General features: G+C 34.4%; 1 protein-coding gene across 1 annotated transcript in view; it reads left to right on the plus strand.

The window, feature by feature from the left end:
• LOC140434475 (8-oxo-dGDP phosphatase NUDT18) overlaps positions 1–13,297 on the plus strand; it is a 43,290-nt gene extending 29,993 nt beyond the window's left edge. The window contains exons 4-5 of the mRNA XM_072522773.1: positions 8,892–9,168; positions 12,833–13,297. Coding sequence (XP_072378874.1) covers positions 8,892–9,168; positions 12,833–13,024 — 469 coding nt within the window. The 3' untranslated portion in view covers positions 13,025–13,297. The remainder of the gene's footprint in view (positions 1–8,891; positions 9,169–12,832) is intronic.
• The last annotated feature ends 78 nt before the right edge of the window (positions 13,298–13,375 follow it).

Raw genomic sequence — 13,375 nt, forward strand, 5'->3', positions numbered from 1 at the left:
TTAACTATAGAGATGTTGTTTAGAAAGTTCACATTTTATACAGAAGGTAATTCCATATACCTACACTCATACACAAAATTATTCGAATATTTTAAAAATTTTACAATTTGTGTCTGACAAAATAAATTTTGATTTTTTCATATTTAAGCACTTTGTACTAGTATAATTTTATGTAAATAACACAATTTTATGAAAAAGTTAATTGGATAAAAATCTGTCTTAAATATTACAAAAAGAAACGATGTTTCGACGAAATTAACTGATATAGTGCAGCAAAATTTTAATGTTTATGTTAAAATAAAACGATAGTAACGAATATTTTCCCGTGTGCTCTAATTACTGAATTCCTTTTTCTGTCATGTTACTATTTGATTTGGAATGTATTATGAGAAAAAGCGTAAAGCCATTCATACTGTGCTGGAAATCGAAGTTCTTCTATTGTACTTGGAATATAAATTCTTTTTCTTCTTCTTTGGCTTTTCCCATTATGAGTTCGCCGTTTTCGTCCTCCACAGCACTCTATTCTCCCAGTCACCTTCTCTGAGGTCTCTATCTATCATAGCATTTCCGACGTATGTTTTCCATCTTGTAGCAGGTCTTCCTCTCCGTCTTCTTCCCGGCGGGTCCCAGTTTAATATTCTTTTCGGCCACCTATGCTCTGGCATTCTTTGTACATGCCCGTACCACTGCAGGGCTCTGTTTTCCAACTTTTTTGTAATTGAGCATTTTACTTCCATTCTGTTCCATATTTCCTCCGTTTTTATTCTATCCGCTCTTGTGATTTGTAGACATCTTCTCATAAAGTCCAGTTCAACTGTTCTTATTTTATTTCGTATTGTTGTTGTCATTGGCCATACTTCCGCTCCATATAGGGTAATATTCATCACTATGCTTTGAAAGATCCTCTTTTTGTTTTCTTTGGTTTTTCTTTTGTTAAAATTCTTTTTCTCATGAAAATATGTATTATACACACATACATATTTGATAAGCTAAATATTAGCTTATCAAATATGTATGTGTGTCAAATCTGTGTATCTATGGGATTTAAGGCGGGAGTATATGGTGGGCGTATTTTCTGTGCAAGTATCGAGGGTTTGATATAATAAGGCTTAATACATTTAAGCATTATCAACTTCAGCCCTACGACTTCGTAGAAGGGTCGCCATAGGCTATAATATACTTTATTAAAAAAGCTGGACTGAAAGGACAACTTCAACCTAGGGGTAAGCCCCAATAGATCTCTTAGGTCGAGTGGAAAGGTTGGTTAAACCTCCATTCATGTTGAACCTATCCTAACCTATATACTATATATGGTGGTCAATACAATGTTTTTGAACTGAGTTTAGGTAACTAATCATTAAGCCACTGGCTTATGATCGGTTATTAATATACATATATGTTCCTTGAGAATACTCGCAATATTCCTATATGTAATCATTCTTCCGATCGCTTCTACGAATTCGGTGCATCCTATCAAAATAATATCTCTCCAAAATATTTTACCAACACTTTTCAAAGTAGAGAGTATGAATGAGGATGCGCGTATCGCTCCCTTATTCTTCTGTACCCGTGTTTACACCCAAATGGTTTTACTAATTGAGTCTCAGCCATATACAGTGCGCGTATAAATTCGGCTTCCAACTGTTTTTAGAACAATAAAAGTTAAATTAATACATTTTTGGGTAATCGAACTAAGATAATACGTGTCTTAGTTCGATGTAGACTATCCCTAACAATTTGATAGTCTTCAGCGTTTATGGAAAACGTTCTAACGTGTAAATTTATTTCTCCAGTTTCCCAAATTATGATCAAGATCATTTGTTTGTTTTACATCAAATAGTGACATATACATCTTAAGACCCATTATAAATAATTATATTTTGAAAATATTTTGTACAAATATACAGGTTAGCAAAATAAACAAACAATCAAAATTTCAATATGATTGTAACAACTTACAGGGGTAAAGGTAAATCAATTAATAATGTGTTAATGCACCTCGATGGGCAATACATTCTGGGATGATTCTTCTTCTTCTTCTTGATGTGCCTATCTGTTACGAATGTTGGTGATCATCATGACAATCTTTATCTTATCTGCAGCAGCGCGGAAAAGCTGCACAGATCTTGTGTTGAACCAGATTCTGAGGATCTTTAACCAAGATGTTCTTCTTCCTGGACCTCTTCCAAAGAGGAAATTCCAAATATTTCTCCTTGCAGGATGGCTTGAAGGGGAGCATATCTGGATTCTTTTCACATAATATGTCCGAAGAACTGTAACTTTCGAGATTTGATGGTGGTCAGCACCTCTCGGTTCTTATTCATTCTTCTGAGGACCTCCTCATTTGTGACTCGGTCAGTCCACGGGATCTTAAGCATTCTCCGATATAGCCACAGCTGAAATGCTTCCAGTTTTCTGCACATATCTTCGTTCAAGGTCCACGATTCAACATCATAAAAAAGTACAGAGAAGACGTAGCATCGCAGCATTCTTACTTTTATATCAAGAGAGAGGTTGTGATTATTGAAGAAGGCCTCCATCCGATTGAAGGTGGATCTAGCTTTTCCAATGCGTGCTCTAATCTCCTGGTTGTCGGTCCATTCTTCATTTATTATAGTGCCGAGGTACGTGTCACTCTTTCTACAGGGGATGGGTTGACGTAGATGACGTAGACATTTATATTGAGTCCATATACTCTGTAATACTGTAATACGTGATTTTGTTCATAAGAACTTGTAGGTCTTCTAAGTTGTCCGCAAATACTATGGTGTCATCTGCATATTTGATGTTGTTTAGCAGGTAACCATTTAGTAGAATACCTTTTTCAGTTACGTGCAAAGCTTCGATAAATATTCTTTCAGAGTACAGATTGAAGATTAGAGGAGACAAAATACAGCCTTGCCTCACTCCACGCATGATTTTCACATAGTGTGTTCACCTTCAACTCTGAGATTTGCTGTCTGATTGCAGTAAAGATTTCTAATTATTTTCAGATCTTGGTTGTTAATTCCTGTGTTTTTTAGTATTTGCATCATCTTGGCGTGCTGTACTCGATCAAACGCTTTCTCGTAATCAACCAGACATGCGTATACGTCGCAGTTGACGTCTCTGCATCTCTGGAATAAGACTTGTACTTAGAACAAAGCATCTCTAGTACCAACAGCATTTGTGAACTCGAACTGGTTGGGGGAAATTTGACTTTCACACAGCTTGTAGATTCTCTTATGAATTATCTTTAGGAACAATTTTAGGAGATGACTCATGAGGCTTATAGTACGGTAATCTTCGCATTTTGTGGCTCCTGGTTTTTTTGGAAGTGCAATAAACTCAGATTTCAGCCATTCTGTTGGTATTTCTCCAGAGTTGTATATGTTGTTGAATATCTTTGCGATTATTGCTATTGATTCGTTGTCCATTAGTTTGAGTAGTTCTGCTTGTATATTATCAGGGCCTGCCGCTTTGCCATCCTTTAACTGGGTTATTGCGGAATAAACTTCCTACTGTAATATTCTTGGTTCATCATTTACCTCTTCTTCTAGCTCAAAGGTGTTATCTCTTTGGTCTTCAAATAGTTTTTCTAGATATTTACCGTCTCAGGACTCGCAACTAATGTAGAGTCATATGTCGCCCTGTTACCAATCCAACGGTAACTTCAACATCTTAACTGTAAATTAGACATAATGTAGATCAAATCTTATTTAATAATTTTTAAAGGGTTTTTACCCACATATTTAGTGGCTACATCCATGTATTAACTTGACACTGATGATGGAATATTTATTCCGAAAACGTTTTGTCAATGCAACATAGCCCAACTGGGTTTTTTATATACCTTTTTATAAAGGATTTTATTCAAAATTTCTAGATATTCTTTCCACGTTCTTATTTTACTCTGTTTGTCTAAGATGATGTTTCCGTCAGAATCAGTTATATTTTCTTTCTGCCTTCGTCTTAGTCTCCCTGTGAGTTCTTTAACTTTCCTATGTACATTGTGACTATTGTACTTTGACTGCAGAGTCTCAATTACTTCGCCTCTTTCCCTTGCTTCTTTTTTATTTCGCTTCTCTGATTTTCGTTCTTATTAATATATATTTTTTTGATGATTAAGTTATCAATTTCCTTCTCGGGATATTGATCACTTAATATCTCGTTCTCGTTCTATCTCGTATCTCGTTCTATCGGTATCTCGTTCGAGGAAGATGCTCTAAATGAAGAAGTGTCCGACCAAGTACCTCGGGGGATAGGCCAAAAGATTTCCTCCAGCCTGTTCAACTATGTCCATGGTGACTCTCTCAATGTGGCCTTGTGTTATTCTGCAGAAAAATTTGATGTTGGAGCGTTTGAAGGTAGAGTATGAGATGAGGTTCCATAATTTCTTCTACATATTGCTAAGCTTTCATGTTACCTCTGACACAGATTAGAGGTGAACTTGAACCATAAGTTATGGCACCCCACACCATAAACTTTACAGTGTGGTGCACGTGCTGTTCGATAAAAAATGTGGATTTCGTCTTTTCAACTATCCGCCCCTTTATGTATACAGAAAGGTACCCTAAGCTGCTGAACTATGGTAACTCACTTCCAGATTCATAAAATGTGAATCCACTATCACTACTCACACACTACTCTTCGTCTACGTCTTCTCGTGGAGTAATGATAATGGGCTCGATAAGAATTTCAACACGCGTGTCTTACGTCCCACATTGCATCTTCTTCTTTCTGTGCCTGGTTTATGTATGAGTGCCAGTTAGAAGCTATTATATTTTATATGGCTTGTTTTAGTAACACTTTGACATCCTTTACTTTTAATGTTGTGTTCTTACATTCTACTTTATTTTTAAATTGTGCTCACATCAGCTCGATCAGATTTAAATCACAGTGATACGGTGCAGTTCGTAATACGGCGATACCATGTTGCCGTCTTCCCGTGCCATGTCGTCCACTGCTAATCTGATGTAAGAAGTCTCGATTTCGCGCTATGTCAAATAAATTAATATTTAGCATTCAATCCAGTGGCGGCTGGTGATAACTTTTTTCAGGGGGACGCTGATTAGAGAATAGAAATAACAATAAAACACTGAAAACTTTCGTTTTCAAAACTTCCACAAAATTTATTATAACATTTTATCACTAGAACTGTTTCGGCAAAGTGCCTTTCTCAAGTGATAAATTTTTGATATGTATAAACATACTTTATAGTCTTTAACTAAATAGGTTGAGGAGGGAAGAACCATTTTAAGTTGGTCATTTTTGTGGATGCTACAAACTAATAATTCCTCTTATGTTACGGCGGAAAAAATCTTTGACAGATTGGATAACACTGTATTATATATACAGTAGACTCCTATAACGAGAACTAAAATGACAGACTAATTACCTCGTTATAAGCCGATCTCGTTATATCAGACAATCATAATACTGTGCATACATATGAATCTGTAGTTTTCTAAACCATTAACTTCCTATAGTGAAGCCATTCGGAGCAATATAAGATGCTAATAAATATTGTTTGAATGGCGTTTTTGAAAAAAAGTTATTTACTTTTATTGTCAATGAAATATATTAAAACATAAAAGAGTTGTTTACTTTTATTATCAATGATATACGTTAGAACAAAAAAGCTGTACTTAAATTTCTTTCCAACTACATAATTTATAAATCGTATTTTCAAGGATAACATAAACTATTGCTTCTGCAATTTTAAGAACTCTTTTATTTTTAACTGCTTTAAATGGTCCAGTATCATTCTATCATATATTTTCTAAAGGTGTGAAACAGTTGTATTTATTCATTGTAAAGAAGTTTATTGCGGGCTGCAGTTAAGTTTATTGAGGGGCTGTTTGAAAAGGTATTTATTTATAGCCACGACCCGACTAAAAACGTAAAAAACACGTTTTTGGATCTTATTTATAATATATCTTTCGTTATAACCAAATTTGCCTCGCTACAGACGGTTATAGTTCAATAGAAATTTCACGGGACATCTAATGTATCTCGTTATAAGCGAAACCTCGTAATAACCGTGTTCGTTATAGAGGGAGTATACTGTATATATATATATATATATATATATATATATATATATATATATATATATATATATATATATATATATATATATATATATATGTATGTATAGAGGGAGATAGAGTGCGGGGGGGGGGGATATCGAGTAAATCCTTGACGGATTTTTCAGAGCTTCTAAAACAGAGATGTTGCTTCGTGCTCGTTTTAATCTGCTCTGTAACTTTTAGGTGGTTCTTCAGTTCTTTGATATCGGCTATGTTTTTTATGCACACAAAACACTAACACTGTTTTCATGTATATATTTATATGTTTTGCGACGTTGACAAATTATTGTCAAAAGTGGATTTAAACTTTTATTGCTCATTAAAAATATTTTTAAAAAGTTTTATATGTTCGAATGCGTTTATTAGGAAACTAATTGATACATGATTCTATAGAATGGTAAAGAGGTTTTCCACGAATTCCTGCCATATCTTTTAGGATACCTAACTATTGAACAATTTTCTTAGTTGGAGAAAAATTAAAAGCAAGGCTTCCCAGAAACATAGACTTATAATTCAAGTTATGATATCCTAAATAAAAACGTATCTATCAACTGTAAAACTTCTACAAAGACGAGAGCTCCACTAAAAATATATGTGCAGCTGTCTTTAAGTTCAAATAATTGAGATAGCATATGATTTGACAAAAATGTCCTAGAATAATCACTGTTCAGCCTGTAGAAAGTATAAATCATGATAGATCAAAACTTAGATGTATAGTACAGGGTGTTTCAAAAGGGTATGTCATACCTTAGTACAAAAGTGTACACACAAAAAGTTACAGCCCTTTGAAGTTACAAAATAAAAATTGTTTTTTTTTGCGTTATCTCCTAAACTACTTGACATTTTGTAATAAAAATGGACACGTTACTTTCTTGTTCTGAAAGCATTTTTCATACAAAAGAAACAACAAAATCTAAGCGCACAGAAAAATTTTAAGGGGGGTGTGCAGCCCTAAATCCCCCCAAACTTTTGAGTACGTTCAAATCAAATGAATTTTGTGGCATCATTAGTTTAACACATTATTTTTAAAAATTTTTGCCTCATCGCTTTTTTCAAAAAACAGTTTTTATTGAGTTACTGCCCTTTTCCTTAACTTTTAAAAAATTACGTGCAACTAAATAAATGGCTTAAATGAATTAACAAGTACAAAAAATGTCTATAACCTTTATAAATATGATATTACATTAAATGTTCAAAATGACCCCCATTTTCTTCAATACACATTCGGTATCGTTATAATAAGGAAAACCGAATGCGCTGAAAAATCATATTTTTCTGACGAAATTGATTTGCAGTTTCAATTATTCTAACCCTCAATTGTTGTTCGTCCTCTATTGTTACAGAATACACTTTATCTTTCATAAACCCCCAAAAGCAATAGTCCATGGGGTTAAGACCTGGACTTTGGGTGTCCAAGAAATAGGTGCGTTACGACCCTGTAGAAACCACATATTTTGCCTTATTGCAATATTCACTTCTTCCAAATACTCTTGTAAATCGTTTGCCAAGACCTGCAAATAATTATCACCATTTAAATTGTTGGGAAGAAATACTCGGCCTATTAGATTGTTATCCACAATTCCCAAACATTTACTTTGAAAGTCCTTTGGTGATGAGTCGTTTTTTTGGCGTGAGGATTTTCGTCGGCCCAAATGTGCTCGTTATGATGGTTTGTTATTCCATTTCTACTGAAGGTAGTCTCGTCGGTAATAACAAAATATTTCTAATAAAATTAACATTTCGAGTGTTTTCCACTAACAACCAATCGCAAAATCCAATCCTTTTAGGATAATCTTCAACCAATAACCCTTGAACCATTGTTAAGTGATAGGGTTTAAGCAGCTGATCCTTCAAACGCCTCCAAACCCTTACGTGAGGAACATTTAGTTGAGCAGCTATTACCCCTGTACTTGTTCCAGGGACTTCTTCAATGATTTCTAAAATGTCTTCATCAGTTGCATCCATTATTGGACGACCACTATTGCCAGGAACTTGCAGTTGGAATGTACCCGTTTCCCGTAAACGACGATCAATGGTCAAAAATAATCGTCTATCGGGTGTATTTCGATTGGGGTATTTTACTGCATAACACCTTGCGGCTGCTGCACTATTTCCTTGACATTCACCTACGATATTCCCGATAGTTTATTGAAATCATAATTTAATCTGATCCAACTTACCCAAAGTTAAATGCATATCTGCCATTTCCTGAAATGTGTAGGCCATTGTAATATCAACATTTTTAAAATTAATCTTATTCACACAATAAATGATAGCTTCAAATTATTGACTATTATTGATTGAACTGTTTGTAATTATTGTATCCCTAGAAACTAATTGTAATTTTATGGCCAACTAGGAAAAAACTAGTTTTTCGAAAAAGTGATGAGGCAAAAAAGTTTTAAAAATAATGTGTTAAACTAATGATACCACAAAATTCATTTGATTTGAACGTACTCAAAAGTTTGGGGGGATTTATTGCTGCACACCCCCTTAAAATTTTTTTGTGCGCTTAGATTTTGTTGTTTCTTCTGTATGAAAAATGCTTTCAGAACAAGAAAGTAACGTGTCCATTTTTATTACAAAATGTCAAGTAGTTTAGGAGATAATGCAAAAAAAAACAATTTTTATTTTGTAACCTCAAAGGGCTGTAACTTTTTTTGTGTACACTTTTGTACTAAGGATTCGATCAATTCATTTTTGTCCCCGGAATGCGTGATTTAATTTATGACATACCTTTTTGAAACACCCTGTATATGTGTTAACACAATATCCTTTCACTTTAAGTAAACAAAATTAAGTATGTTTTTTTTATTTCAGAGTTTTTAAAGAAGCTAGAAGAGTTAACGAACCTGGTTGGTTTGAAGACCAGCTGCCAGCTTTGAGGGCATATGCGAAACAGCTATTACGACTGGTCGTAGTCATTAAGAAGAAAGCCAATAACCGTGTACATATATTGATAAGTGAAAGAACGTCGTGGCATCTTCCCGCCTGTGAAATTCATCCCAATAAAAGTATACATTCCACTCTTAAAACTTTTATGGTAGAATTGTTCGGAGCAGAGGTCCCGCAACATAGACCATGTGGATTATTGTCGGTAAGTTTACATTGTGCTCTATAAAACATAAACCTTATTTGTGATGCATACTTTGTGCTACAATACTGACCTCGGAAATGTTAAGCATATCTCCTTGAAGTGCTATTATGTTTTAATTTGCCGGATTTTGCTATCATGTCATTGCGGTCTAGGCATCTATGCAATAGGACTTTCGTCAGTTCGTTTATGGTGTAGTTAAACTACTCTCTTAAGTTTATCATCCAGAACATTCTTCTGCGGTTGGGATTCATTCGTGATTCGATCTTTCTGTGTATTATATTTTGTAGAAGTATGTATTATTGTCTCCTCATTAGATGTCACAAATATTCCAATTTTATCTTTTTTATTTCGTACTAATTCGGGTTTGTTTATTCACTTGATGTAGTGCTTCTTTATTTGCAATTGTGTCGATCCGTCTTATTTTCAATATTCGAAGAAAGCACAAAATTTTAAACAGTCACAATGAATGTTATTTAGCTAGAATAAAAACTCTAATTATCCTCATGGTAGGATCAAAATGGATAACGATATTATCGGGACAGTAGCAACTTGCTATTTAACCCTCTCTGGACTGAATATATTCTGGAGATATCCAAAACTTTTCAGACAAAAGAATATGATCAATAGTATTATAATAACGCCCAAAGTGATCTATTTTTTTTTAAATATCCTTAAATCCTTTGGTAGGACATGAGACAACTGTATCTCATTAGTAATACACGAATAAATTTTTAAGGTAATTTTGTTGAAACGAATATAAAATCAGATGGAAAAAATTAATAATGATATGAAAAAAAAACACATAAATTGTTTTGGTTCTTCTCTTTTTTACTGAGAGAAATCTATGGCATTTCGTCCGGGTAGAAATTTACTTTGGCAAATGGTCCTCGACATTCAACATGCTCTTTTGGCGTTTTGAAATTCTTCCAAAGCGACCTCTCAAGCGTCTCTTCACTTTGGCTTTGGATCTGCCTTGTTCTATAAGCTGCTCTGCTAAAGAAGCTAGAAATCTCGAATTGGAATATCATATTTTGGTTTGAACTTCGTGTATGGTTATTTCCACATTACGAGACCAGACTGTTCGTTATCTTTATCTGACTTCTCCTCCCCTTCTTCTTCAGTATCTATTCTTTCGAGATCTCTATTAAAATCTTCCTCTTGCGAAGAATGTTTGTGTTGATCTGAACCTTCATGAGACTCTCCGTCACTGGGTAGATATTCGTCAAAATCTGAGCCAGGAAAAGGTTCCTCTGGTTTTGACAAGTCACTTAGCTATTCAGCGATATTTTCCAATTCTTTTGTGTTAAAAAAAACGTCTGGCCATAGAACTGCAAAGAGTAGAACTGTTGTCACTATTTAGTCGATATAAAAAACTGATGGGAAACTCATGACCCGAGCAAAAAGACTACTGGGACATCCATGTCCCATTACATGAATTGTCAGGAAACAATGACGGAAAAATGGATTTTATTAGAAATTTTACTTTCTTTCAAAAACACTAAATATGTATCATAGCAACAAAACAGAACCACGTTGTACAAGAACACCTATTTCTAGAATATTTGGGGTTATATAATGGAATTTTTGGTTGAATAACATTATGAAATGTTTAGTAATACGGTTATATTTGATTAAAGTGAAGTTAGGCGACAAATAGGCACCACTAGAACTTTTTTAAATTCCGTGGGACATATAGATCCCCACAGTACTGAAAGGTTTAAATGTACACTAAGACAACACTCAAGAAATCAGATGCAGAATTAAGGAACTAAACAATTTACGTTAATGATATGCAATTGGCTCCAGATCACTATTGCGAGAGGAAGTAGATAAATGCAATGCTTTGTTGACCTTCTACACCTGAAGAAGAAGGTATGAGTAGAGTTTGCCTGTATCTTCCTTTTTCAAAGTTGTAACAGTAATTAACTGAAGATATTGTCGGGAAATATCAAACCGGTTTTCGACAAGGAAGGTCTGAAACTTACCATATATTCACAGTCAAACCAATTTTAAACAAATCGTGGAAATACGACTTGACGTCCACATCAAATTCATAGATTTCAAACAGGCTTACGAATCAATTAATATACACAAATTATACCAAATATTGCATAGCTTTAACATCGCCCAAAATACATCCGACTAGTAAAAGCAACAATGGACTCGTCAACAGCAAGAGTACAAAATGAGCTCACCGAGAACCTTTTCAATAGTCAAAGGATTAAAGCATGGAGACTGGCACCGACACTATTCAACCTGTCAATCGAATATGTGAAAATACAGTTGAGTATAGGAAAAGCTAACCTAAAAAATAAATCATTACAGTTTGCCGCCTATGCCGAGGTCATTATCATGTCTGGCAGAACGGAAGAGGCGGTAGAAATATATTCATAATTAAAAACTGAAGTAAAAGAGACTCGACTAGAAATAAATATTCAAAAGACAAACTAACACTGGCAAGAGCTATAGGAAACAGACGCACAGTTGAATAAGTAGTCTATATTGAAACTGTAGAAAGTTTCACATATCCGGGAGTTGCATTAAGCACGGATGGAACTGATGGACCAGAAATTCAAAGAATAGTAAAGAGAAACAAAGTTTATGGTCACTCAGTCATGTGTTCCGCTCCAAAAACAGGCAATGGAGATCGAAAATCAGGGTCTACAAAACTATTATCAGACCAATAGTATGTCATGGATGCGAGACATGGGTGATAGAACATACAAAGAAAGCTGGAAATATTTGAAAGAAAAGTCCCAAGGAAGATATTTGGACCTTTTAACGAAAACTGATTATGGAGATGCAGGTACAACCATAAACTTTATTAGCTCTTCAAAGAAGCACCAATCTAGAGACTTCGATGAATTGCTCATGTAGGCTGAAATATTGCCGAAGAGCCCTAGATAGTAAAATGTAGGATGAATGACTAAAAGGAAAACCACGGAAAGGTGAGAGGATTAAGAGGCAGCGAACGCGCAAAATTTGCTAGAAGTGAGAACCTGGAGAAGACCTTCAAGGTTGGAGGCATAGTTTGGATGAGGCTCGATGTGTGCTGTGCCATTGGAGAGAGAGAACAGTCAGTGAACCATGCTACTAGTAAGTAGTTTTAGGACACTGATACACTTTGTCTCTCGAAGGCACTGTTGCTCAGTCGTTGAGGAAATATAAAATACAAGGAAGGAAAAAAAGGACGGAAAGAGAAAAATTGTTCACAAAAAAAATCACACTGGCTCGCGATCTCCTAATATGCCAAAGGCATGTGGCAATTTGTAAACAGACCCTTATTGTGCGTACTTGTTAGACGCAGTTCTAAAAGCCTTATTCGGTACAATTAAGACTGTATAAACAAACACTCATAGTATGTCTTTTCGTTCGAAATTCAAGTGTTTCTTCAAGATTTGTAATATGTAGATTAAAACGTTATACTGAATGGAATTTGAAATTCGTGAATTAAAACTTTATACAAAACGGCCTTTTAAAAATGCTACAATATTATAATGCATTGCTAATAGAATTTTGCTGCTATTTTTCGCTCTCAGTTTTACGATTTTTCGTTATTACTAATCTTAGTTTTATTTTTTAATTCTAATTTACGTTTCTTGCTTATAAACTAATGTATACATGCGTTACATATACTAATTATTGTAAAATTATTTATTTTTAGGTTGAGCATGATGCATCCACTAACAAAGATGGTATATGTTTAACGCTTTTAGTAGCGTTCCGTACACCCTTGGAAGAAGTGCCTATTATTGGAAAGTGTGTCTGGCACGAAGTGTCCAAAGACTTGGGTGATAAGTTGTTGCTGAAAGTAGCATCTAGGAATGCGACTTTCTGTCTGAATACTATAAGATGAGTTCTTTTCCAACAATTTTAGATTATATTTACACTTCAAATACTGTGTATAAATGACTAATCAATATTAAAAACGAGAGAAGGGATAAAGATATGTTGAAGTGAGGCGAAGAGAAATGAGCGGTTGATTTCAAGAGATCGATTTTAACTAACATTGTTAATATGGTTGTGGTCTGCATTCCAACCTTTTAATCATAACGTTTTCTGTAAATTATATATTTTATATTTGTTAACATGTATAATATTTATTCGAATTATACTTTATTTGATTACATCAATGATTTTCTCTAATGTTAAACCCAAAAGCGTATGATTTTTACCTACTACCTGACCTTCCCAACCAGAAATATTG

The sequence above is a fragment of the Diabrotica undecimpunctata genome, chromosome 2 (assembly GCF_040954645.1).
Source record: "Diabrotica undecimpunctata isolate CICGRU chromosome 2, icDiaUnde3, whole genome shotgun sequence".
NCBI lineage: Eukaryota > Metazoa > Arthropoda > Insecta > Coleoptera > Chrysomelidae > Diabrotica > Diabrotica undecimpunctata.